Source organism: Arvicanthis niloticus, chromosome 11 (genome assembly GCF_011762505.2).
Source record: "Arvicanthis niloticus isolate mArvNil1 chromosome 11, mArvNil1.pat.X, whole genome shotgun sequence".
Classification (NCBI taxonomy): domain Eukaryota; kingdom Metazoa; phylum Chordata; class Mammalia; order Rodentia; family Muridae; genus Arvicanthis; species Arvicanthis niloticus.
In genome coordinates, this window is record NC_047668.1 from 69,522,812 (window position 1) to 69,548,807 (window position 25,996).

General features: G+C 46.1%; 1 protein-coding gene across 4 annotated transcripts in view; it reads right to left on the reverse strand.

The window, feature by feature from the left end:
• Positions 1–25,996, reverse strand: part of Thada (THADA armadillo repeat containing) — a 294,393-nt gene that overhangs the window by 11,365 nt on the left and 257,032 nt on the right. For all 4 annotated transcript variants that reach the window (XM_076942388.1, XM_076942389.1, XM_034514071.2 and 1 more), the window contains 2 exons: positions 23,433–23,586; positions 22,276–22,407 (listed from right to left, as the gene is read on the reverse strand). In XM_076942388.1, coding sequence (XP_076798503.1) covers positions 22,276–22,407; positions 23,433–23,586 — 286 coding nt within the window. The remainder of the gene's footprint in view (positions 1–22,275; positions 22,408–23,432; positions 23,587–25,996) is intronic.

Here is a 25,996-nt window from a genome sequence, read left to right on the forward strand (position 1 = left end):
GTAGAATTTAGAGGAAGGGTCTGCTTAGCAGGTATGACGTTCTAGATTCTATCTCAGAACAACCAAAAAAGAAATAAAAATTGGGGGGGGGGGTAAGTGGGGGAAAGCTATCTCTCCTCCTTGTTTCCAGGGCCTGGGCTCGGACAAGGACAAAGTAGTCTAGGGGTAGGAGGACTAGAGCATGTGTGAGCCCAGGGGGGTGGTCTGCATAGCCCAGAAGCAAAGCTGCTTTCTGTACCTCATCCTAGTCAGAAATAAAGCAAGGGCTTTCCCAGCAGCAGTCGCCTGCACGGCTAGCCTCAGGTGGAAGCTTGCCCTGAGGCATGGAGCTCCAGGCAGAGAGCAGGGTGGGATCACAGAGCTGCAGGGAGAAGCCTCTTCCTCAAATGGCGCACTTGTTGGCTTTCTAGCTCACTGCCCCTTCTGCTTTCTAGTTGGCCTTTTTCATGGAAGCCTGTAGGAAGACTGTATCTTCTCGCAGCCTCTGATTTGTTGGATCCCCTGCCATTCTCCTTTGGCCATCTAAGCTCAACTCTTGTGAACCTACCTGAGCAGCAGACCCAACCTTCCTCTGTAGGTTTAGACACACATACGCATCAGTGTCTTTAACATCCAGAAAGATGAGCCTGCTGGCGTTTGCTTTCACCATCTTTTTTTTACTTGCTCAACCCCAACATTCTCTACCTTCACTTTCCGTGCTCCCAGCAACCACTGTGGTCTCTGCTCCTAGGGTGTCTGGATTCTGTGCTCCCAGAATTAGAGCTACTATGGTGTCTGGGTTGTTTTGGTTTATGGTCCTAGAGGCTTAAAGTCCACAACAGTAGGGCACGGCAGCAGGTGGCCAGAACAGGAGGTGGTGGATCATATTTTGCTGGTACATCAGGAAACAGAGAGAGGGAAGTGGCAGTGGGACGAGGCTGGCCCATAGGGGCAAGCCCACACCAGTGAAACACTTCCTGTTCTAAAAGTTCTATAACCTCCCCAAACAGCACTACCAACTGGGACCATGCAGGAACCTATGGTGGAAAAATATTTAAATTTATAAATTTATTCACACCACATTTGGCTTCTTGCCCTTATAGGGTTGAGACTATCTCATGATGCAAAATTATTTTAGTCCAACTTTAAAAGTCCCCAAAGCTTTTAAAGTTCAAGTCTCTTTTAAGTCTCAAGATATATATATATATTTTTTTTTTTGGTTTTTTGAGACAGGGTTTCTCTGTGTAGCCCTGGCTGGCCTCGAACTCAGAAATCTGCCTGCCTCTGCCTCCCAAGTGCTGGGATTAAAGGCGTGCGCCACCACCGGCCCAGCTCAAGATAATTTCTTGATTCTAACCGAAGTAAAATTAAAACACAATTTACGTAATCCTAACGTAAATGGACAGAATATACATTTCCATTTGAAAAGGGAGGAAATGGGGCAGAGTGAGGAGAAATTAGGCTTAAGAAAGACTCAGACCCAGCAGGGCAGGCAGCCAATTGTGCAGCTTCATGGTATCTGGGGCTCCCCACATGCTGCCCAAAACACGGTTCTCTCTGCCCAGCTGGCTCCATCCCCAGTGCAGCTTTCCTTGGCACATGTCTCACAGCTCTGGCATCCTCAACATCTTGAGGTCTACACTACAGCCCAGGCTTCACCTTCACAGCCTTATGCAGGACTGCAGCCCTGCTACACATAGGCTCCTTGAAACCACGGAGGGAGAATCCACACCTCCCTCATGCTTGAATCTTTCAAGCCTTCAAAGATAGTAACACATGGACCACACTGACTAGCCTCTTGGGATAAACCTCACCTTCTGCAATCACACCAGCCACAAGCTAGCTTTTACTTTGTAAAAGCAGAAAACCTCTTGGATTCCATTAGAAGTTGAGTGCTGGGTGGGGTCTTGCCCTGGGGGCACCTTTCTTACTGTTCCAGTATAGCAGGGAGGCCTCTTCTTACCTGATTTTTGCAATTAAGACTGTCTTTCAGCACAGTTTCACTGTGCCTTTAAGCTCTGTGCTTTTTCCTCTGCAGGCTGTATTTTCCAATTTTTTCTGTCCCACTTACCTTCTCTATTTAGACCTGCCTAAGAGTCATCAGTGATAGCCACACCACAGACGCAACATTATAATGTTGAAACTTCCTGTCCAGAAATGTCCCTCCATCAAGGAAATTAGCCCATTACATTTAAATTTGTCCAAGTAAGTTCTTAGTACATGGGCAGAAAGCAAGCAGATTCTTTGCCACTAGTCTAGTTGCCAATAAAGACCTGTTCTCTTCTAAAATCTCCTCAGCCGGGCCTCTGCATCACGCTCAGCACTACTAGTAGCCTGGCCTGTTACGACAACTTTTAATTGCTTTTCTAGTTTACAGTTCCCACAAATCTTACACATCCCTTCAAAAGAACCATGGTCAAGTTCTTCACAGCCACAACCCCATTCTCTGGGGCCAGCTTCTGCCTTACTTTTCTGTTGCTGTGATGTAACAACAGAAGGAAGAGTTTGTTTTGGTTTATGGTTACAGAGGATTAGAGTGTATAATGACCTCCATAGGCTTGTGTATTTTAATACCTGGTCCCCTGCTGGTGCTGCTATATGGGGAGATTATGGAGCTTTTAGGACAAGAAGCCTTACTGAAGTCCCTCACAGGGGCAGGCTTACCCCACTTCCAGTTTGTTCTCTCTGTTCTCTGACAAACTGTGACCAACCAGCCTTCTTCTGCTCCTCTGCTCAGGTTCAGCTCTGACACACTCTCCTCTCAAGAGTCCTCTTCTCTACTTTCCTCCAATGACAAAGCTTTGTCCAGCAAACTCTATACCAACCAGGAGCCAGGTTCTACTGCTGCAGAGACCAGGCCTTCTAGCTTCCTCAGTCCTCAGGGCCTGGATTTGCTCTCTCTTCCTCTCACTAATTCTGGCTTCCCATGTCAACAGCAACACACCACAAAAGATTTCTGCAGGTAGCACACTGCTTTGCCTAGAATGGTGGTAGATTTTTCAAACAAAAATCTACTACTGCTGCTACTACAACTACTACAACTACTAAGGCCAGAGAGGAAGGAGAAGAAGCAGAGAGTGTGTGGATTTCTCCTACTCACTCATAAAGTAGGCACTGTGCAGCGGGAAGTGCCACATTCCTCTCTGAAAACATGTTTAGGTTTAATGTAGGTGCAGGTTATTTTATATACACATATAAATATCCTACCTTTGTTTGAGGTGCCTGTTTGCTCTGCACAGGGACCATTATGAATACAGAAAAGTGTTCATTGTTAAATATGACATGGTAAATGGTTTTGCTTCCTGGCAAAGCTCCAAACCATAATTATAAAGAGACTACAGCTGCCGAGAAATTCTTGCGTTACAGGAGGCTTTGATCCCAATCTGCATTCTACCCCGAACATGCATTTTCACAGGTGTGGCTGTTGCTCAGTGCTGCCACTTTGGAGGTATGGGTTAAGGCTAAACTTAAGTGCTAAGTGTAAAGTCACCAGGAGCTTGTCTCACTTAGCCCTTGACCACCGAGACAAGACAAGACACTGCTCCCCGTTTGCCGTGCTGAGCCTTGTAATCAAAAGGATGCTCAAATGAGTCCAGTACAGGAGCTGGAATGCTGTGGGCCCTCAGCTTCAGATTCCCACACAAAGCAGGCACACAACCTCACTCTCAGTTTCCTGTGAAGTGAAGCACTAACCAGCTCCAGCTCTCTAGGACTTTGTTCAGCAGAAAGCCTCAGGCTTCCAGTGAGTCAGGTGGTCATTTCATTCCCATCAAAGGCAAGAGAACTGCTGTCAGATTCTCTGGGTAATATGGCTGTTTGGCAAGAATGGCACTCAAATTCAACCCAGTGCCTCCTTTAGAGTCAAAAAGACACCTTGCCTTCATCACAAACATCAAGCCACTCCTGAAATATAGCAACAACTGAAGGGCAGACCTAGTCTTCAGCCCCTTCAACTCTTTCCTGCCTGAAAGAGACAGGAACCAACATTCAGAAGTCCCTAAATCCACAACAGAAAAAAAAGAGACCTCCAAAATTCATGTGCTAAGATCTCCATAAACAGGAATAAATGAATAAACAGGAGTTTACAACAAACAGAAATGCCTTTGATCTTCAGCATTAACAGGTACTATCTAGCATTTGGATTGGAGATGGAGCCCTGTTTATCTTTTATATTTATTTATTTATTTATTTGGTTTTTCGAGACAGGGTTTCTCTGTGTAGTCCTGGCTGTCCTGGAACTCACTCTGTAGACCAGGCTGGCCTCGAACTCAGAAATCTGCCTGCCTCTGCCTCCCAAGTGCTGGGATTAAAGGCGTGCGCCACCACAGCCTGGCCCTGTTTATCTTTTAATGCTTGTTTTTTATTTGTGTTTTAATGCAGATGTTCTGTGAGATATGGCACCACCTCATCTTACAGATGCTGAAACTGACACCTCTCTCCAAGACAGCACCACTCTGCAAAACTCTCCTTTCCAGATGGGAAACCCTTGCCTGGGGGAGGAGACAGCTCTGTGTTGCTGGGTAAGAGGAATGGAGAGATGCAGAGACAACAGAGTCTAAGGTAGTCAATGGAAGCCAGCAGGTTCTAATGCAGGGGAGGTCAGAGGATTATCCGGAGTGGAGTCTCTGGTTTTTGGAAGGAGCCAGAACATGAAAGCAGAAGGCTATGAGGGATCTGTTATAACTAGAAGAAGGGCGATGCTCCTGGTCAGCTGGAGGAGTGTAGTGTTTCTTCTCTGACCAAGCCAACTGAGTGGGAATCTCTTTCCACACCATTACAGTCTATGCTATGCCCTCATTATGGTCTGGAGCACTCCCCTCCTCTCTTACAGTCTCGTCCACTCCTTCCTTCCTGCTCCAGATGAAGGTCAATGACTCACATGGCTAAAGATGAACTGAAGGCCACTTACAAAAAAAAAAAAAAAAAAAAAAAAAAAAAAAAAAAGCAAAGCCAGCATGCACTCAAAAAGTTAGATTCCCTTGTTAACACAAAACCTTATCTAGTAAGTATACCCAACAATCACTTATGAACATTTTAATTTGGAGTGAGAGCAAAACGAGGAAAAAGGAGAGGTGAGAGGGGGAAGGGGAAAGACAGGAGTGGGGCCTGGCAGCATCCTGACAACGCTTCCTGCTGCTGTGGACCTGTACCTGGAAGCTTCCAGAGAGAAGGGGTGGTGGGTACAGTACAGGACACTGAGCTCCATTTGAATTTTAGGTAAACAATTGATTATGACTGTTCACTGTAAGAATTCCCAAATAACAGCAGGGTCATGCTTTTCACTAGTTGCTCACCTGATTTTCAAATTTAATTGTATGTTTCTATTTTTATTCATTAAGTCTCACAATCCATGAAAGACCCGAACACCCTGGATGGCTGCCACGTGACCAGGGCAGTCCTCACACTGCGGATCAGGGGTGATGGAGGGTTATGAGTGAGTAGAGCAGCTTGCTAAGACATTTTACTAAGTTGTGGAGAAATCAAGTCAGGATGGCGGCAGGGAGGATCACAAACCTCCTACCGTGGTCCTCTCAGTCGGCTCTTAGTCTCTGAAGACTGAGACTTCTCTTCAGCTGAGACTACTCTGTCCCCAGTCTTCACCAGGGGTAACAGAAACTAAAATGTAATTTCATGGGCCTCCTGCTGGACTCTGGGGAACATGGCCCATGGAGGCTTCCAGTAGGTTCTGGAGGCTCCATGGCAGGAAGTGAGGCTGTGGGAGCACAACAGAACCCTCCACAGTAAAACAAAGCATTGCTCCTAAGTTCTAAGAAGCTCGAAAAGAAATTTTAATTCCAGTCCAGCCACCATACAGCTTTCTGAATAGAATGACTAAGCTGCTTTCACCAGTTAAGGAAAAGGAGGCGGCTCCTTTCAGTTCCTCATGACAAGTTCACCCTGCACTTGCTGAGGACTCACAGCCATGGTGACAGAGATTACTGACATTTGCTAAGGGGCCAAAAGAGCTAGCTCGAGACTAAAACAGAGACTTGATATGTTGAGTCCATGAATCCCAAAGTCCAGCGAGTCTTCATTTATGGCTGCTGGCTAGGGAAACCTGGCAAGGTCACACCTCACAAGTGGCTCCAAATGTTTAATCCTGGATGACTCCAGACCCACACATTTGCACTCCTTGCTCGTCCCTGCAGCGAGAGATGGGAATGTATAGTATAGCTTTCTACATGTACAAAGTGCATGCTGTTGTGCATGTATGGAGATCAGAGGACAACTTATAGGAGTGAATGCTCTCCTTCTACAATGTGTGTCTCAAGGATCAAACTTGCAGTTAAGCTTAGTGGCAAGCACCTTCACCTGCTGAAATCTTGGCAGCTCCACCTTATTTTTTGAGACAGACTCTCTAGTCTCTCAGTGAGTCTGGTGCTCACTAATTGGCCTGAAAGCCCATGGCAGGGGGGGGGGGGGGAAGCCTTCTGTCTCTACTTCTCTAGTGCTGGGATTATAGGTGGGTACTGCCATGCCTGGCTGTTTCCCAGAGTTCTGAGGATCAGAACTCAGGCTCTCATGCTTGCTTACACAGCAAACATGCTAATGACTGAGCCATTTCCCCAACCCCTTGATGAATCTTTTTCTATCATTTTTGTTTATTGATTTTTAAAAAGATGACATCTTTGTATATTCTGGATAACATATATTATAAGTGTTTCCTCTAAGAAGAGCTTCACATATTTAAACGTTGTTGGAGATGGGGTCCTACCATGTTGCCCAGATTGGCTTCAAACTCCTGGGTACAAGTAATCTTTCAACCTGAACCTCCCAATAATTGGGACTATAGGCTCTCATACTGTGCCTGCTCACCTATTTCAGTTCTGATGGTGTTTTCAACTATTTGGGCCTCAAGGGAGTCTTTAATTTTGTGTGTATGCTTGTATGCCATGGGTCATACCTCATGTGTGGAGGTCATGTGGTATCCTTCCTTCCACCGTGTTTAACATAGGGTCCGTGTTGCCTGCCACTATGTATGCCAGGCTAGCAGGCCACGGACTTACATAGATCCACTTGTGTCTGCTTCCCACCTCACCGTATGAGCTCTGAGGCCACAGATGTGTGCCTGCTCACCACTTGCCTAGAATTTGGGTTCTTGGGATTTGAAACTCAGATCCCCAGGCTTAAGTGGTAAGCACTATCCTCACTGAGTCAGCGCCTAAGTTTCCTTGTTGTTGGAATAAGGATGCACTTAGCAGCAGATTTTCTTAGACGTCTGACTGGTGTTTTGACACACTGAAGCTCCTTATTCACTTTAGGTGCTGGGGAATGGGCCCAGGGCTTCAGGTGAGCCAGGCGGTCCTCTGCCACTAAGCCATACTTCTGTTTCTTAACTTTGTGAATTGAAACCTACAGTATAAATGCAAGTGTCCTGTGGCTGTTTAAGGTGTCATATGTAGAGTGTACACCTGTCTGTGATTCAGTTCTAGGGGATCCAGCGTTTCTTCTGGCTCTATAGGGACTAGGCATGCAATGCAGCAAACTTAAAATACATACAGGCAAAATACCTGTAAAACATACAATACATTTTAAAACAAAAAGCAAAACAAGAGCTGACAACTTGAGTTTGGTTGCTGGGACCCACAGGGTGGAAGGAGACAACAGATGCTGCCAGGTTGTCCTCTGAGTTCTTTGAGTGTATCCTGGTATACTTGCAAATATGCATGCATAGGCACACACAAAATAACCACAAGAAAAATTAAAACAAAGCAGTAACAAGATCTGCAGAGACACTGGAGATCTTAGAGTTGCTCATTGCAGCTGAGTTTGCTGAAGCCAGGACTATAGACATCCATTGGCACAGTCCACGCTTCAGCAATTCTCTGATTACTGAAAGCTCAGGTTGAGTCAAGAGTGGTCCCTGTAACCTTGCAGCTTTTAAGCTTTGATTACCACTGGGACCCTTGAACATGGAGGACCTCACAAACCATAGCAGTGTCTCCTGTTAGCCAAGCTTCTCTTAGAAGTATTTATAAAGGGATACCTCATATTTTATAATGTACTTGTAGGGATTGCTTCCATCCTAACTGAGCAACTTAATTCTGAAACTGAGATGTCAGTGTCCTTTATCTTACAAGTGTGTATTCTCTATGAGGCTTGTTCATGTTATTCTTTTCTTTATATTTCTTCTGGTGCTAGGGCCTTGCAATAGTCTACCACTGAGTCACCTGTTCCACTAAGCCTACTTTCTCCTTTAAACATTTATTATTTTATGTGTGTGGGTGTTTTGCTTGTGTATATGTATGTGCCCTTGGTATCAGAGGAGGCCAGAAGAAGAGATCAGATTTCCTTGTAGGTACTCAGACTAGAACCCAGGTCTTTTAAAACAACACCCAGTGCTCTTAACCATCGGGTCATCTCTCCAGCCCTACTATTCTCATTTTTTACACATTGTAAACCTGTAAAAGATTTTCGTTGTAAGACAATACATCGGTCTGTGATCTGTAAAGACAAAGTGAGATCAGCACCATATTTCTACCATTTGAAACACAATCTATTCTTCTTGTTGCTACTTACCTGGAACAGTCCTAAGCACCCCTTTATTTCTTTTTTCTTTCTTTTGTTTGTTTGTTTTTCTGAGTCAGAGTTTCACTATGTAGCCCTGGCTATCATGGAACTTGCTCTGTAGACCAAGCTGGCCTTGAACTTAGAGATCTGCCTGTCTGTCTCTGGAGTGCTGGGATGAAAGCTATGTCATCACTGCCCAGCACTTCTCTTTATTTCCAGAGATTGTGTTATTTAAGGAGCATCTCTTGTATAAAAATGACAGAAAGGTACATGTGTACATACGCTTTCTTTAGAAAGATTAACTCTAGGTAATATGCCCAGCCCATTTCTTCGCACACCTTGTAGTTAAGTATGGTCATGCTATTAAGTGGTAGCTGATGAAGTAAGTGAAATGTGCCACAGAACTCTGGAAGAATCCTTAAAAAGGGAAAGGTACATGCTCTCTGATGTTCTTTCTTCTCATGTGCGATGAGTCTGGCATGGTTAATGTTTCTAACAGCTATACTGGTCCAATCAGTGACCTGGTAAGGGGATACCACATGCCAGCATAGTAAAGCAAAGAAAGTTGGGGTTCCTCCTGACAGAGATAGGTCAGTCAGCCCTGGCTGCCTCCCTGTGAATCATTGTTTGATTTGTCTATTACATGCAGATATCAGATTACCAAATGCTGTATCAGATTTTGCCTTTGGAAAAAAAAAATCAGTATCTGATGGATGGTCCATGCCTGTAATCTACGATGTTCAAGAAGCAGAGGCAGAGGGACTGCTAAGGCTTGTCTGTTCCACAGTGAGTTCAATTGTAATGAGACCTTGTCTCAAAATAAAAAGTAAAAAAGAATACTGGGATGTAGCTCAGTGGTAGAGGCCTTGCCAAGAATACATAAGACCCTAGTTTCAATCCTCAATAACAGAAACCAACCTTCCCCTACCTGTCTCCATGTACACTTTACACAGACAGACAGACAGACAGACAGACAGGCAGGCAGACAGGCAGGCAGGCAGGCAGGCAGGCAGACAGACAGACAGACAGACAGACACACACACACACACACACACACACACACACACACACACACACTTAAAATATTTTTAAGGCTTAACAAATCTGATGGACACTTGTTTTTCCAAGATCACTCCCACCATTGTTTTTGAGACAAGATCTTAGTAGCCAAGGCTGACCCTGAATTCTCTATGTAGCAGAAGATGACCCTGAACTGATCCTCATATCTCTACTTGAAAAGTGCTGGGATTACAAGCATTCTCCACCACACTAAATCCAGGACATCTTTTTAGGGTCTTGCCACATTCTTTCTACTGCATGAAAAGAAGCTTTATGCTGTGTCTTCCTCCTTCTAATCTAGAGAGGTTGGAAAGCCAGCATGTGGGCTCTGGTAATATTGCTCAGTTGGTAAAGTGCTACATGCAAGCATGAGAATATAGCTTGGATCCCTGGGACCCATGTAAAAAGCTGGGTGCAGTGGCATTTACCTGTAATCCTAGAGCTGGGAGACAGATAAAAGACTTCCTGGCGTGAGCCAGTATAGCTGAATTGGGAACCTTGTTTAAATAAGGTAGGGCATAATTAAGGAAGACAACCAAATGCCTCTGGTCTCTACATGCACAAACCTCTCAAAGACAGAAAGAGTGGCTGGCCATGGTGGTGCATGCTTTTAATTCCAGTGCTTAGGAGGCAGAGATAGTCAGATATCTGTGAGTTCAAGGTCAGCCTGGTCTCATCACAGGTTCTAAGACAGTTAGAAATACAAAGAGGGACCTGTTGTAGGGCAGAGGAGGGGAAGACTGACAGAGACAGAAACAGAGACATCATGAAGACCATTCTTTGGCTGAGTCTGTATCTGTCTCTCAGCTTCCTTTCTCTTTCTACCTATTCCAAATTTACCCTCCCTTCATCCTTCCTCTAGGTGACTTCGCAGGGAATTAAGATGTGCTCTAGCTCACTAGAATGTTATATCTTAAACTAAGCCTTGTGTTTTAAATAGCATTCTCATCTCTTCAAATCTCCCAACCCACCAAGTCTACCACTTTAAAAAATAGTGGGAGTTTAATTCCCTATTTTCCATGGTAAGAGACTGCCCCACCCCAGGCAAACCCTGGGACCAGCTCCCTTTCTCTCCAGGTGGCTGGCCTTGAGTCTAGCAGGCTGTGTCATTGGGCATCTTGCCTACTGGGTACTCATTTAAAAAAAAATATCTGTGGTTTCTGGGGAATGGATGTTGTGAAATGGAGTGAAAAGAACTTGCAGTCTGAAACTAGTGGCCTTTCCCTCTCCTCATGTGTAAGGACTCCCTGACAGAAGCGGCTTCTTCAAAGATGAAAAACAACTGAGATTTATGAACAGGCCTGTTAAAGAAAGGCCAGGACTGCTTGTAGCCAAGGTGGAAGGTCAGGCGATTCCTAGATCTTTTGTAGGTTGGTAGACAGAGTAGACAGGAAGGAGAGGAGACGAGAAGGTAAGAGGTCAGGGTGGGGTGCAGAATATAAGCAGGCTGGCCCACTGGGAGACTTCCTATGAGGTTTATGCTAGTATGAACATAACCCCTATGTCCAGCATAAGATGGCCAGTGAAAGCCTGTGCTCACTTCGGGGTCCTGTGGGACACACTGAGGAAGATGGAGATGACTGGATGGAGAGAAGGGGCAATGTCTCTGAACCAGAATTCTGCTTCTGAGGGCCCTGAAAACTCACTGTGTTTTAGGAAGCCACCAGAAAAATATCCCTGCCAGTTTCTCATAGTCAGATCAAATTTTTGGCCAGAAGCCTACTTATGTTTGGATCAGTTTCTTACTTATAACTCCTGAAGGGTGAGGGAGGGTTGGAGGCACAGCCTAAGGGTGACACTGCACATGACCACATTTGGAATCAATGATTTCATGTGTGATTTTATAAGTGTAAAAATAGAGTGTGGACTATCAAATAGGCCTCCCCATCTCTTCCCAGGCTGGAGAGGTCAGAGGAATTACGACACTGTGGCCTAGTGGCAAAGGCTTATAACACTGAGATCTCTTACTTTCTGGTCTGACAGGACTGAAGTACCTAGGGAGCCTGGCCAACTCAGTTTGACCTAATCCAAGCCTTCAAGTCCTGTTATTCCTCACAAGGGGCCCTTGGGTTTACTGGGAGGCTGCACAGGAAACCTGACCACCCTGAGGTCCAGATCCACCTTCCTCTCCACAACCAAAGAAAGCTACAGAAGCCAAGGTCTCAGTCTGATGCAAGCCACTCTAGGTGCTAATGTGCCAGCTACCTTGCTGGTTCTGGAAATCTCTGTCCTTAAAAAGCTTCTGGTGTGGGTGAGTGGAAGAGACTCCTGACCAACAAACACCAGAACTGAAGAAGGTGGGTGTGACCAAAGAAGTCAGAGTACTAATGTCCAAAAGGCCATGTGGAAAAGGAGGTCCAAGGAGCTGGCTGGGCCTTAGGAACCCAAAGCTAACAGGCTGACCTAGCACAGGCCATGGCAACACTCCCACAGACATGAAGTAGGTATAGGCAGGGTGACTCTAAAAAGACCTGGGACTCTCTTTCTACCCATTCTTGGGTCCTTCCACAGTTGTCACTCTGCTATGTCCCCCCTGCAGGTCTTTACTCTTTAGCCGCTACTAGTTGCTATCAACTAAGCATTCTTTTCCCATCAATTCTAACAAGGGGTGTGTGCTTGTTTTCTAAGCAAGCCTTTACATTTCAGGTGATGGACGGGGCCTAAAAAGGTAACACGGATCCACATTCACTTTTTATTTTATTTTTTTAATTTTTGAGACAGGAGTTCCGTGTAGCTCTGGCTGTCCTAGAACTTGCTCTATAAACCAGGCTGGCCTCAAACTTACAGATATCCACCTGCCTTTGTCTCCAAGTACTGGGATTAAAGGTGTATGTCACTATCATCTGGCCCATATTGACATTTATGAAGATAGTGACAATTTGTCAACCAAAATTCTTATATTATTCTCTTTTCTTGTATACTTGGCTATGTGAGTTGTTACGATAAAATCAACATGGATGCAAGTAAGGTTAAAACCTGTGTGGAATGGTACAACACTCAAGAGCAGGGTTTTAAATAACCAAGGCCAGGGGCTCTACCATCCATGTGGGAGCCACCAGCTGCTAGTGTAGCTACAGCTAGCCCTCCACAGCACTAGAGCATGTCAGAACAGGAGGGTGGAGGTGAGACGCATGCAGCCCTCTTCTCCACACACTCCCCCGTATGGAGAGACACATGTCAGAACAGGAGGGTGGAGGTGAGACGCATGTAGCCCTCTTCTCCACACACTCCCCCGTATGGAGAGACAGGACTTTTTAGCTGAGCATGTTACCACTTGGCTCATCGACAGTCTTGGGCCTCTTCTGAGAGCTGCAGAACATAAGCAGCTCCAGGTTGCTAAGGTGGATGTAGGGGTAGATGTAACTCTTCCCTTCTTCCTCATCACTAGACAGTACACATGGAAATGGTGCTGGACCTACCATCTTGAATGACAAGAGGGACAGCACAACTGGAAATGCAGAGCAGTAGAAAATAAGGTGTGTGTCCCTTGATGACAGGGCCACCATACAAGCCTGCTGGGTCTTCTGAGTTAAGGAGAAAAGCTACTGATTTGTTTAAGCGACTATGAACATGGTCTCCATGCTACAGACACCAGGTTTGTTTCATGCTTGAAGCTGGAGTCCCTCTCAACACACACCCCACTGCTTTACTCTGGTACTGTGGGTACTCCTGTTGAGGTTTGGAGGGAGGCAAGATCAAAGGAGAAGGGAGGGTCCTGTCAAGGTCGGTTTTGATTCTCACCTCCTGTTCTCTGCCTTTGGTCCTGAAGACCAGCTGCATTTTGTTTCTTTAAAGGCATGGTTCACATCATGTAGCTGGCCTGGACTTCAAAGATCTGCCTACCTCTACCTCCCAAGTCCTGGGGTTAAAGTCGTGTGCCACCACACCATTCAAGTGACAGCTCCGTAAGTGCACTCCCTGAAGATCTGCTGCCCTTAGACACGCTGGACATTGTTGCCTCAGAGAGCTGGTCAAAGCATAGCTCCTAGGGTAGGATCTTCTCTGTGACCACATATAGAGACACGCCCAACTGCTGTCCTGTGCTCCTTTCAGAGACCCTGAGAGGCATTAGCTTTACAGCACAGCACTCTGCCTGAATGCACACACACACTTTCTCCCAGTATGGGCACAGGTAAAGTTCCTCTTTGCAGCAATTGCAGCAACAGCCACGTTGCTTCTGTTTTGCTTTGAAGAGCTCCTGTCGTGTGGAACAAGAAAGCCTAGGCTAGCCTATTCCAAACAGGAGCTCTCAGAACAGGATGCAAAGGATTTTGTGGGAAGGATGAGGGTTTCCAAGGTCTCAGACAGCGCTTGTGCTCTTACTTGGATAATGGTAGAATGCTGAAGAACAAGGGCTTCGTTAGTGGCCTATGCAGGCCTACTCTTGGGCTTAGCTCTTGCCTTGCAGAACCTTTCAGGCTATATAGTGTTGCAAGAGCATGGATCTGACAACTGTGTGTAGTTAGTGTTGGCAAAAAGATGTCTGGGGCTGGATGAACTTGGGGCCAGGGACGGGCAGGCAGACAGGCAGGCAGGCAGGCAGGCAGGCAGGCAGGCAGACAGACAGACAGACAGACAGACACACACACACACACACACACACAACCAGCAGTGCTCCATGGAATGATGAGTAGGAACCGGGGGCGAGTTGCTCACAAGTAAGCTCCTCAGTCATCTAACTGAACCAGGAGTGAATGAGACCAAAGCCTAGATCCTTCACTCTAATTTCCTCACCCAGCTTAGGTTCAAAGAGAGAAGGCTTGGGAAATGGCTCAGCCAGTAAAGTGCTTGGTATATGAACATGAGGACCTCAGTTTGAACCTCAGAACTCACCTGAGGAAGCATAAGCATAGCAGCACATACCTGTAATCTTGGTGCTGGGACTTAGGGAGAGACAGATCCTTGGGGCTCAGTGGCCAGTCTGGACTAATCAAGTAAGCCCTATGCTGCTAGTGAAAGAACTGTGCACAGTCCCATACCTTCAAACACATGCACATGCAAAAGGTGCTTTCCCGGCCATAGACCAAGGGCTTATCACCACCTACAGAAGTCACCTGGGGCCCAGTGAGCTTGGCTATCAGAAACAGTATTAGTGGAGGCAAAACGATTCAAAAATGGCTCTCATTTCCTTGAAAGGGAATTATTGTTGTCTCTTCCAGGCACGGTCACTGGGAGGCCATGGGAATAGTCCCAGTGCCCCAGCAACAAGGCTCAACTAGAGTACTCGTGGGGCCTGCAACCTACTCCTAGATTTAGATGTGAACATTGGTTTGCATCAATTTCTGTACAGCATGGGAGCCAGCTGCTGGTGATGTACTGGCTGAGTGCAGGTGCATGTCAGGGGACGAGGGTCCCTGGGAGCAGTGACAGCTAGGAAAGGCAAAGTGGTATGTGGTCATTCACTGTCACAATCCCCTACAGGGGATTTGGGGAAGGGGTAGAGATTCTGGTCTACCTTGACCAGATGTCTGTGACTTGAAGAAATGAATGAGGAAACAGAGACCATTCCTTCCCTGGCAGATCACAATTCTGATCTTTCTGACAATAGAAAGGAACACCCTGACAGCAATGGAGCAGGCCCAGAGCTGGTCTTGGGGTGGTTATATGGAGGGAGATACTGGCTTCATAGAACACTCTGTTCTTCCACCCAGTGCTGTTGGAGTTCTGCCAAATTCTCTTCCAGGCAGCATTCTTTGTGTGGCTCAGCTCATTTGTCCCAGGAGAGGAGTCTACACTGGTCTTCGAGGTCATATTTACATCTCTGTCACTTCCTCCATGAGAATGAAGGTGTCTGGAAGATGAGTGCAGTGCTTTCTTGAGCTCAATGAAGCTTGTGTTTCAGACCTTACTTCCCACCAGCAGTGGGATTCAGGGTCATTACCTGCCTTTGCTCTTACATCCCTATCTGTAGATCACAAGGTGTGACTCCTCCAGCCCTAGGTGATACCCCACCCTCTAGGAAGGGACTCAGAGGGCAGGAACACAGTAGCCTTTGGTGCAGGACCATCTGCTCTTCCTGGAAAGGATATTCACTGCCCTGTCATAACTCTCATTTGCCTTGGCTCTAGGCCCCCAGTCTACTTTCTTAGCATATAACTTTAGTGTTTTCTATCAAATGTGCTAGTGTATCTGGATACAGCAGCAAATACCTATAATCCTAGCATTCTGAAAGTGGAAGGGAGAGGATCAGGAGTTCAATATTATCCTGGGCCTGAAACCAGCCTGAACTATAGGAGAAACATCTCAAAAAAAAAAAAAAAAAAAAAAAAAAAAAAAAAAAAACCCAAAAAAAAAAAAACAAAAAAAAATAAAAAAAACATGACAGTTCAGAAAACCTCGACTGTCCCCTGTGCTGTCATACACTTCTAGACCTTTAGTCTGGCTTGGATTCCTTTCACTGTCTCAGAACAGGGTCTGAAAAGGCAAAGCTTTAGCCTCCACAGGGTCCCAGCTCTAAGTCTCTAGTCCTCATGGTCTACAGGACTTTGGATACATTAGTTACTGCTTAGAACTCGAATATAGGAAAGCATAAATGCTCTCCCAGCACTGAAGGGTACTCTGCAACATTCAGAGGGCAGAGACAGTATGTTGCATCTGCTCAGAAACAGGGGATTCGAAGGACATATCCCTCACTCAGAACAGCTGCCACTGCAGTCCCCAGGAGGATGTGTGTGCCCTTAGTCCCTAAGCTTGGCCTTCCCAGGGTGTGCAGGCATAAATGAAACTCCACCTTGTGGGGGCTGGAGAGAGGGCTTAGTAGTTAAAAGCACTGCCTGTTTTTGCAGAGGATATTATTTATTTATAAATAAATAAATAAATAAATAAATCAACTTTGAATTTTTTATTTTATTCTTATCTATATGGGTGTTTTGCCTGCATATGTGTCTGTGCACCATGTGTGTGCAGTACTCTCAGAGGCCAGAAGATGGTGTCCAGATCCTTTGGAACTGGAGTTGTAGATAGTGTTGAGCCACTGTGGGGGTGCTGGAAGCTGAATCCTGGTTTTCTAGAAGAGCAACCAATGAGTGTTCTCTCCATCCCCATAAATACATTTTTTTTAAGGGTTTCTCTGTGAGGCCTTGCCTGTCCTGGAACTCCCTCAGTAGACCAGGCTGGCCTCAAATGCGAAGGTATGTCTGCCTCTGCCTTATGAGTGCTGGGATTAAAGGTGTATGCCACCACTACCAATAAATCATAAAGGAAAAAAAAAAAATCCATCCTGCTTGAGAAAGGAGGCAATGACAAGGGAGAGAGCAAATAAATCTAGACCTGTCAGAGGTAGGGGCTGAGCAGATGCTCAATCACCTTCTTATTAAATTAGTGTTTCTAGGAAGCATGGGCCTAATGCAGCTTACACCATCTGCTGAAACTCAGATCCCCCACTCTAAGGTAACCCTTTCTCTTTCCTTTTTTTTTTCTTTAAGATATATTTATTCTACATGAGTAAACTGTAGCTGTCTTCAGACATACCAGAAGAGGTCATCAGATCCCACTACAGATGGTTCACCATGTGGTTGCTGGGAACTGAACTCAGAACCTCTGGAAGAGTAACCAGGGCTCTTGACCACTGAGTCATCTCTCCAGCCCCAACATTTTTCCTTCCTTTTTTCCTTCCTTTTTTCCTTCCTTCCCTCCCTCTCTCCCTCCCTCCCTCCCTCCCTTCCTTGTTAGCCCTGGCTGTTCTAGAGTTCCTATGTAGTTCAGGTTGGTCTCAAACTCACAGAGCTCCATAGAGCAATTTCTTAACAATTTAAAATCCAAAGGGCTTTACTTCCATCTCTCCCACATGCAGTCAGTGTTGAAAATCCCAAATCCTTATTGTTTGAACTATTCTGACCAATACATTTTCCCATTCATTCATTCATTCATTCAGCTGATCACACGATGATTTTTAGTGGATGCCAGGTTCTAAAAATTAAAGCAGTGAACAAAGACAAAAATCCTACTCTATACAGCAATTGGGAAACTGAAGCAGGATTACCAAGAGTTTGAGATCAGCCTGGGCTGTGAAGTAATTCCAGGCTAGGCTGGGCTACAGAGTGAGAACTTCTTTCAATAAATAAATAAATAAATAAATAATAAATAAATAAATAAAATCCAGGACCAATAAGATTGCTTAGTGGTTAAAAAAAAAAAAACCCTGCTGACATGCTTGATTACTTGAGTTTGACCCCAGGTAGAAGGAAAAAGGCCGACTCCTGCAAGGTTCTCTAACCTCCACCATGCCATGTATCCATGTCCGCTGTAGCACACTTGTGTATGTACATAAACACACAAATAAACATGAAAGTAAAAAACCCTACTCTTTGGAAACTGTTGTTCTGCTGGAAGGAGTCAAAGTAACAAAACCTAAAAACTGCAGAGAATGAAGGCGGCAGGGGAGGGTCAGCCAATGATGGGTGCTCAGCACAGTCGGGGAGGCCAGGCAGTCCTCTATGGAGTTGGTGCTGAGGCTGAGATGGGTTGGTAGGTAGGAAAGTCCACTGCAGGAAGAGTAAGCATCCACAGGCTGTGCAGATGCCAAGGTCTTCAGGTTGATAGGACACAGCTAAGGGAGACTATGGTGGAGAGAGCAGGAAGAGAGAGAGGCAGGTGCAGGGGTCAGGCCAGCATGCTTTTGGTGCTGTTGAGGGAGTCTGAGCTTAGACTATGGGAAACGAGGGTGGGGAGTGGCAAAGCAGTGGCATGGATGGCTCTTACAGTGAACCCTCTCAAGAGCCCATGGACAAACTGCCTGGAGGCAGACAGGAGAGGAGAAGCAGCCCAAGAGAGATGGTCAAACTCCAACACAAGCACGAGTTTTGTGGGCTTGGTAAGTGGGTGGACATGGCTCACCTACCTTGCTTCATACTTGCATCAGTGCGTCTCAGATTTTATGGCCCTGCCCCTCCAATTTATTTTATTTTTTAACTTACATATGTATCTGTGTGTGATAGGTACACATTCATGCAGGCGCTCACGGAGGCCAGCAGTGCTGGATCTCTCTCTAACTCATTCATGCAGGCGCTCATGGAGGCCAGCGGTGCTGGATCTCTCTCTAACACTTACATATGTATCTGTGTGTGATAGGTACACATCCATGCAGGTGCTCACGGAGGCCAGCGGTACTGGATCTCTCTAACTGGATTCTGGGTGCTAGTGAACTGCTGGGCATGGATGCCGGGAAGTTAATTTGGATTCTCGGCAAGAGCATATCTGTTCTTAACTTCTGAACCATCTCTCTAGCCTCTGGTCTTTCCCTGGTCTTCGGAAAAAGACAGATGGTCCTCACAGAGGACTGAGTCTGGGCCAGGCAGAGGCTTGAGACAATAATGCTCCTGAGCAGATTAGGAAGAACCTACAGGAAGGCGGAGGGAGTGATGCTTAGAGACCTCTTCTAGGCCTGACCCTGCAAAATGCCTGTGAACCAGCTGGAAGGACAAGGTACAGGTAACCTTCCAGGTTTGAGGCTGGTGGGTAGCCTTCAAAAGTTCTGGAGGTGGAGCCAACGGTGGCCCAGCATAAATCCTCACAGGCCTGAGGCTCTACTGAATGAGGTCTCACCATGAGGTCACTGTGAAATGTCACAGTGACCTAGTACTCTCTCCTCTCCTCTCAGGCCTTTCTGAGGCCTGGGTTGGAACATATGAGGAGCATTCATCCTTTCTGCTGGCTCACTGGCTCTATGTAGGTGGCAGTGGTGCATACATGTTATGTGTATTGGGTGGTAATGGAAGAAGAGCATTTGGGGGGGACCTGAGCAAGTGTGGGTTTCCCCCTCCTTTGTTGCCCAGGGCTACAGGGCTGTCTGAATTTGCTTTACAATTCTAACTGCCCTGCTCCAATCTCAAACATTCCTCTCTCATATTCTCTATATCCCATGTACATGTCCATTGTGTATGCTTCCATTCATTCTTTGGCTTCTCTGCTAAGGCTCACTATGATTCCAGGTTTTTACTGTCTGTCACAAGCCCAGGAAGCTCCTTTAGAATCTCCTGGTTAGCCTATGTCCATGGCCTCTATCACCCCAAGCTAGCTCCCAGCCTCACAGTCTGAGACATAGGGCTGAAAGGTAGGAGGGCAGGACCCAGGCCAAGGCTGGCAAGCTGCAGACAGTGAGTGAGTGAGGCAGACAGGTAGCTACAGCTTTCTATGTCATTGCTGAATGGGGTCTTTAGCTGCTTCTAGGAGGGATAGTCCAGCTGCTGGTTTCAGAATGGCATTGTCAGTTTTTATAGGCAACTAGGGATTGAGTGGGTAGAGGCCAAGCCACTGGTGAAAACTGAACATTCACTGTACACCTGATAGAAGACAAAATCGGAAGCTGGAGCACATCCGTAAGCTTAGCACTCAGTGGAAATGGAAGTGTGGATCAAGAGTTCAAGGTTAGCTTTTATAAGCTATAGGAGATCCCCAAAAAACAACAAAACCCCTCATTAAAAAAAAAGCCAATGACATAAAAGGAGAAGATGACCTCTAAACCCATGGCTGCCTGTACAAAGAAACCCAGAGCATGCAGAAAAGGAAATGCCAGAAGAAAAGGAAAGCCAGAGTTATTTGGGATGACGCAGTGACCAGATCTCAGGGGTCTGGAGGCAGAGCACTACCACCAAATATACTCTCGTGGTGGAAGATAAAGTCTTATGTGATCCTTGGTGGTTCAGGAGCCTAAAAAAGAGAGTTAGACCAGAACCAGAGCTCCAAAACGATGAAGGCAGGCACATTTGTCTCTGTTTATACTTCTCTGTCCCCCTCTGTTCCTTACTTCTTTTTTCCCCCCTTAAGTAGGGCCTCACTATGTCACATATGTCTCTGTATGTCAGGCTGACCTGCCTCTGACTCTTCAGTGCTAGTATTGAAGGCATGTGACTCCATGCCTGGCTTGTTCCTAAATCGTTTCTACTTTTCTCATGGGTACATTTTTATTGAGCCTTCTTGAACCTAAACACACAATCCCTTGTTAAATAGCTTCTCTTTCTTATCCTCTATTAACGCAAGCAGACTGCTGGTCATCAGAATTATTTTTTTTTCTTTAAAATCTGACATGTCGGTATAGAGAAAGCCCATGTGATCAGGGGGCAAAGCCTGACTAAAGCTGAGAGGGTAGAGAGTGAACCAGTGCAGGGGAGAAGGGCTCAGGATGCCAGCTATTGTCTGTCTCCAGCTTCCAGGAACCCTAGTTCTCACCCAGAATGCTGTCTCCTAACTGGAGTACCAGACAAACTTTGTATTTTAAGCTTAAACATTGTCACATATGGAATCCCTTGTTCAAAAGTTCAGCTTAGATCATACACAGGTAAAAGTAGGCTGTTAGGGTGAGGAGCTGCCAAGATGGTTCAAGGTATCTTCTGTGAGACCTTTCTTGTGTATTCCAAGACCCAGCCAGACATACTCTCCTAGCTGCAAACTTCATTTATGTTTTTATTTTTCATTTATTTATTTTTTTGCTTCTCAAGACAGTTTTTCTCTGTGTAGCCCTGGCTGTCCTGGAACTTGCTCTGTAGACCAAGCTGGCCTAGAACTCAGAGATCCACCTGCCTCTGCCTCCTGAAAGCTGGGATTAAATCATGTGTCATCACCAAGAATGGAGGAATGGAGGTGTGGTAGAGCACACTTTTAATCCCAGCATTCAGGAGGCAGAGCTAGCTCACTCCTCTAAAGTCCCAGGCAAGCCGTTTCTTCTGTACCCATTTGAAGGCTGGGTCTGACACAGAGTGGAGGTTAGAGGTAGGAGGGTCTGCTATAGGACTTCTCTTAAGTTTCTATTTGTGAAGGCTGAAGGCGCTCCAGGCACTGCTGTGCTAACTGAATTTCATCCTCCAGGTGGCCCAGATGGAGCGCCGTAGATAACAGAACCCAGCAGGCAAAAGATAATGAGTACCATGCCAGTCTCCAGAAGGGATAATGAGTACCATGCCAGTCTCCAGAAGGGCTGTCTGAGCGCTGAATTCTGTGTTCTGTGTTCCTGTTCTTGTTCTCCCTCTCTTCCTCTTTCTCTTCCTCCCTCTCCCTCCCCCCTCTCCATCCCTCCATCCCTCCATCCATCCATCCATCCATCCCTCCCCCCTCTCCATCCATCCATCCCTCCATCCCTCCATCCATCCATCGTAAGTGTATGGTTTGGCCTATATATATATCTGTGTACTTTGTGGTGGCCAGAAGCAGGTATTGGAGCACATGGAGCTGAAGTTAAGTCACAGATGGTTCTGAGGCCACGTCAAAGCCACGTCCTCTGGAAGAGTCAGTGTTCTTAGCCACTAAATCACCTTTACCAGCACCCTGAGTTAAACTTTCCTTTGGGCCTTCCAGAATCCTTAACCATTCCTACTACAGATCTCCAGAGAAGCCAGCTCTGTGTAGGGCATGAAAAGGTGCTGTGGTGTGAGGAGTAGAGTTAACACTTGGTGTCAGATGGACCAACGGCCAGCTGTGTGAAGGGACAGCAGGGCTCCCAATAGTTGAACTGTGCTGTGGAAAGATCGAGCTAGAGCCTGGGCACTTCATCTTGTCCCCACTGAATGTGACGGCCCTATCCTTCCCTCCTGTTTTTAGTGCTGAAGAATACTGTGTCCCATATCACGGTGCCTTGTGGCTTTTAAGTGCTGTTTTCTATCACAACGGTAAGGTTGAGGAAGAGGCTAAATGGTTAGGCAAAACTTCAAATATTCATTATATGCCATCTTATGGTAAGTTTGCCAGTCCTGGTTATAGAGCAGTAAGGTATGATACTAGGTGAAGAACAAGTACCTGTTGACTGGCAAGTGTTTCCTTGTGATATGGCTGTTGTCACGATTTCTGTGGCTGCCTCTCTGACAGTTTGTTCCTCACTCTGCAGAAGGGTAAGAACACATCTCCAGAGAGAAAGTGTGTCCTGCAACTCTGTGAAGAAAACCAAAGGGAATGAATTCATGTCATCTGCAGTACCACCAATAAGCATGCAGGAACACTGCTTCAGACTCATGTGGGACGAACACATTCATGAGGAAGCGACAGACATTCTTTTTGGGAGGGGGGGTGTTATTGTAAGACAGGAAGACCTGAGGATCAGAACGACACTGGAACAGAGAGGACCCTGCTGGGGAAGCTTGGACACATCTGTTTTTATGGGAGGAGGAAAGCCTTCTGTAGTCAATCAGCCTTAGGCACTTCAGGAGGTGCTGACTGGCCTACAAGGCTCTGGGGCAACCCTCTCCAGTGTCATGATTTATGCAATAAGAATGTTTCTCATGTCTTTAATCTCAGCACTCAGAAATCAGGTAGATGCCTGTGAGATCAAGGCCAGAGGTCTATATATAGAGTTCCAGGCTGGCCAGGGCTATATAATGAGACCCTGTGTCAGGAAGAAAAAACAGTTGAAGGCTGGTGGCACACACTAGTAATCCCAGCCTTGACTATGCAGTGAATTTAAGGCCAGCTTGAGCTACATGGTCAGACCTTGACTCAAAAAACCAAAGTGTGCGTTGCACTTTGCAGAAACTAGTTTAGTGTTGATTTGACAGACTGTGAGAACTTACCAATTCTGGAAAGCAAAGTGTTAATATGTTTGGGGACAGGAATCAGAAGTGAGGAAGGCATATGAAAAAGGGTCATCCTCAGTTCCATGCCCATTCCCATATAAACTATGTGAAGAAAATACCATGGAAACATGTAAAAGTATCACATATGACATCATTCCCTGCCCCCTCAAGGTAAGGTTTTTCTTTGTATCCCTGGCTATCCTGGAATTTGCTTAGACTAGGCTGGCTTCAAACTCATAGAGTTATTTCTGCCTTTGCCTCCTAAGCGTTGGGATTAAAGACATGCACCACCAGAACCTAGCTAAGCACCCCTTCTTTTAGCCTGGAATGTTTGTCTCTTCCTGTGTTTGCTGAGTTGGGTGTAGGGGCCTCGTTTAGCACACTTACCGAGAACAGGCTGGGGATTAGTGAGGAACAGGGGTGCGGTGCTTGTGAGGACTTCAGCAACAGCCAGTCTAGATGCAGTAGGGAGATTGTCTCCACACGACCAGACAACCAGCTGGACCCACTGCCTCAGCTCAGGGGCGAGTGAATCTCTGTTCTGAGAACACAGGAGGAGGGAAGGGCTCCATCAAGCTGTGTACCTGCAGCCCCAGGAAGCAGCAACATCCCAGTGCCCACTTGGAGCAAAGCCCCACTGCTTTCAGCAACCAGAACTTGTTTGTTTGTTTGTTTAGTATATTAAATGCAGGTTTATTGGGAAGCTGCTCTTGGGTGGGCAAGCTCACTGGCCCCAAGGGCTGAGGCCAGGGAAGTCAACATGAGGAGAGAGAATGGGGTGGGTGGGAAGAAAAAGAGAGAAAGAGCACTAGTCAAGAGAGAAAGGGGGAGAGGGGAAAGGGACAGAGAGGGAAGGAGAGAGGGAGGAGGGAGTGAGAGAGAGAGAGAGAGAGAGAGAGAGAGAGAGAGAGAGAGAGAGCCAGTAACAAGAGCTTTATTGGCACATAATTCACAGTTTTCTTTTGAAACTCTGACTAACACCTAAGATGAACATGTCTGTGGCATACCATGATGCTGACTTGTGTTTTGTGATGTCAGGATCAGAGTAAACACAGCGACTTGTCTGCGGTGGTCAACATCAGAACACTCTTACTGACACTCCCCGTCCTCGGTCCCCTGTCTCAGTGGCTCGGCCTCTCTTTCTGTGAGTAACTTCTTTTTACACATTGATGATTTCCTTTCTTCTAGAAGGGGTTCATACAGCACAGGCTGACAACAAACTCTCGATTCTCCCGCCTTCTACCTCCCAAGTGCTGGGATTACAGGTGCACACCACCACAGCAGCAGATTAAGGCTTCTACGCTTTATTTATTCCTTTTTAAGGTCAAATAATATTATACTCTGAGTTTTGGCATTTGGTTTATTTTTAGCACTTATAATCAATTCTCACTTTTCCTAGAGAGAAGATTCTCATTCCTGTGAATTATTTCATGGTACACTTTGGAGGTCATGTTGAAATCAAACTGCGGCGGTATATATATATATATAGATAGATAGATAGATAGATAGATAGATAGATAGACAGACAGACAGACAGATAGATAGATAGATATAGATATAGATATACTATATACGGTCATGAAAGCGGGGGAGGGAGGGACCTTGAGGCATTCATGGATAAATGCTGTTGTCTCCAGGCTGGGCTAATCATGACAGGAGTGGCCCTGTTGTACAAGTGAATTCTCCCATCTGTCTGTCTGTCTGCTCTCTTTCTTCATGCCTTCTCACCATGTGCCATACTCTGCCATGTCTGCGGTCTCATTAGGCAGTGAAAAGGCCCTCTCAGGGAAGTCTCAAAAGTGGGAGGAAGAAATGTCTTTCATTCATGAAGTTCACCATAAGAGAACCAGAGAGCAGTATTCCAAGACACTCACAGGGAGCTGACTTTCACTGTACTGCATGAGCCTACTCATTTCTTTGATTGCTCTGGGGCAACGGCTCTATGGATCTGAACGGAGGCTCTCAGCTGCTGATGCCAGCCTCTTCAGTGTTTCTCATGGCCATCTACCGTTCTGTGGATTTTTCTCTTCCTAGAAAATGTTTCCAGTTTTATGGACTTTGGGGGTTTATTGTGGCTTGCTGTTGCTGTTTGTTTCCCAAGACAGCCTCTCCCTGTGTAGCTGTGCTCTCTATGGCCCTTCTGTTTCGTTGCAGTGCTGGGGAAGGAACTTGCACATGCTAGGCTACCTTTGCTACTGAGCTGCCCCAGACCTCTTTATCTTTTTAAAACAAATCATGTCTTACCATATTTCTCCTACCCTTCCAAACACTATTTTCTTCTTTTTTACTTATTTATTTTTAAAATTTTTGTATCTCCTGTGACCTAGGTTTGGTCCTTGGTCATGCCTTTGAACGACAGAGCCAAGGAGTGTTGCTTGCTAATGCTAACCCTGGCTCAGCCTTGGGCAATCTGATGTTAAACAAACTCCTCTCGCAGGTGCTCCTCAGCCGAGGACTTGCTCCTTCCCCTTGGGTTTGGAGTCCTGCCTGCCATTTGCTACAGTGGCCCAGCAGTCTTTCTCTCAGTAGTCTGTGCTCTAGCCTGTGCATCTCTGCAGCCCCAGCAGGTGTCTTGGTGCTGGCTTCCCTGTGACCATGCAGAAGCCAGGAGCACAATGAGAAGAGGTGCACTGCAGACTGGCCACTGCCTACTCACTACCCTGAGATGGTGAATGTGCTCTTTATAATTTTATACAAGTATATGGTGTATTCTTATTGCTCACCCCACTTGCTCATCTCCTTCCATGTCGTGCCCTCCCTTCTTCCCTGTCACTCACTCTCCCATACCTGTGCTTTATTTTGTGTTCCCTTGGGTTTGATCAATACCATCTGTGTAGTCTTAGTACTGAAACTCTCCACTGGAGTCTGGTGGGTTCACTAACGCTTACACAACTTAAAATGAGCTGGCTTTCTCAGAGTCCATTAGTTCTGTGATTCAAGGGATAGAGTCC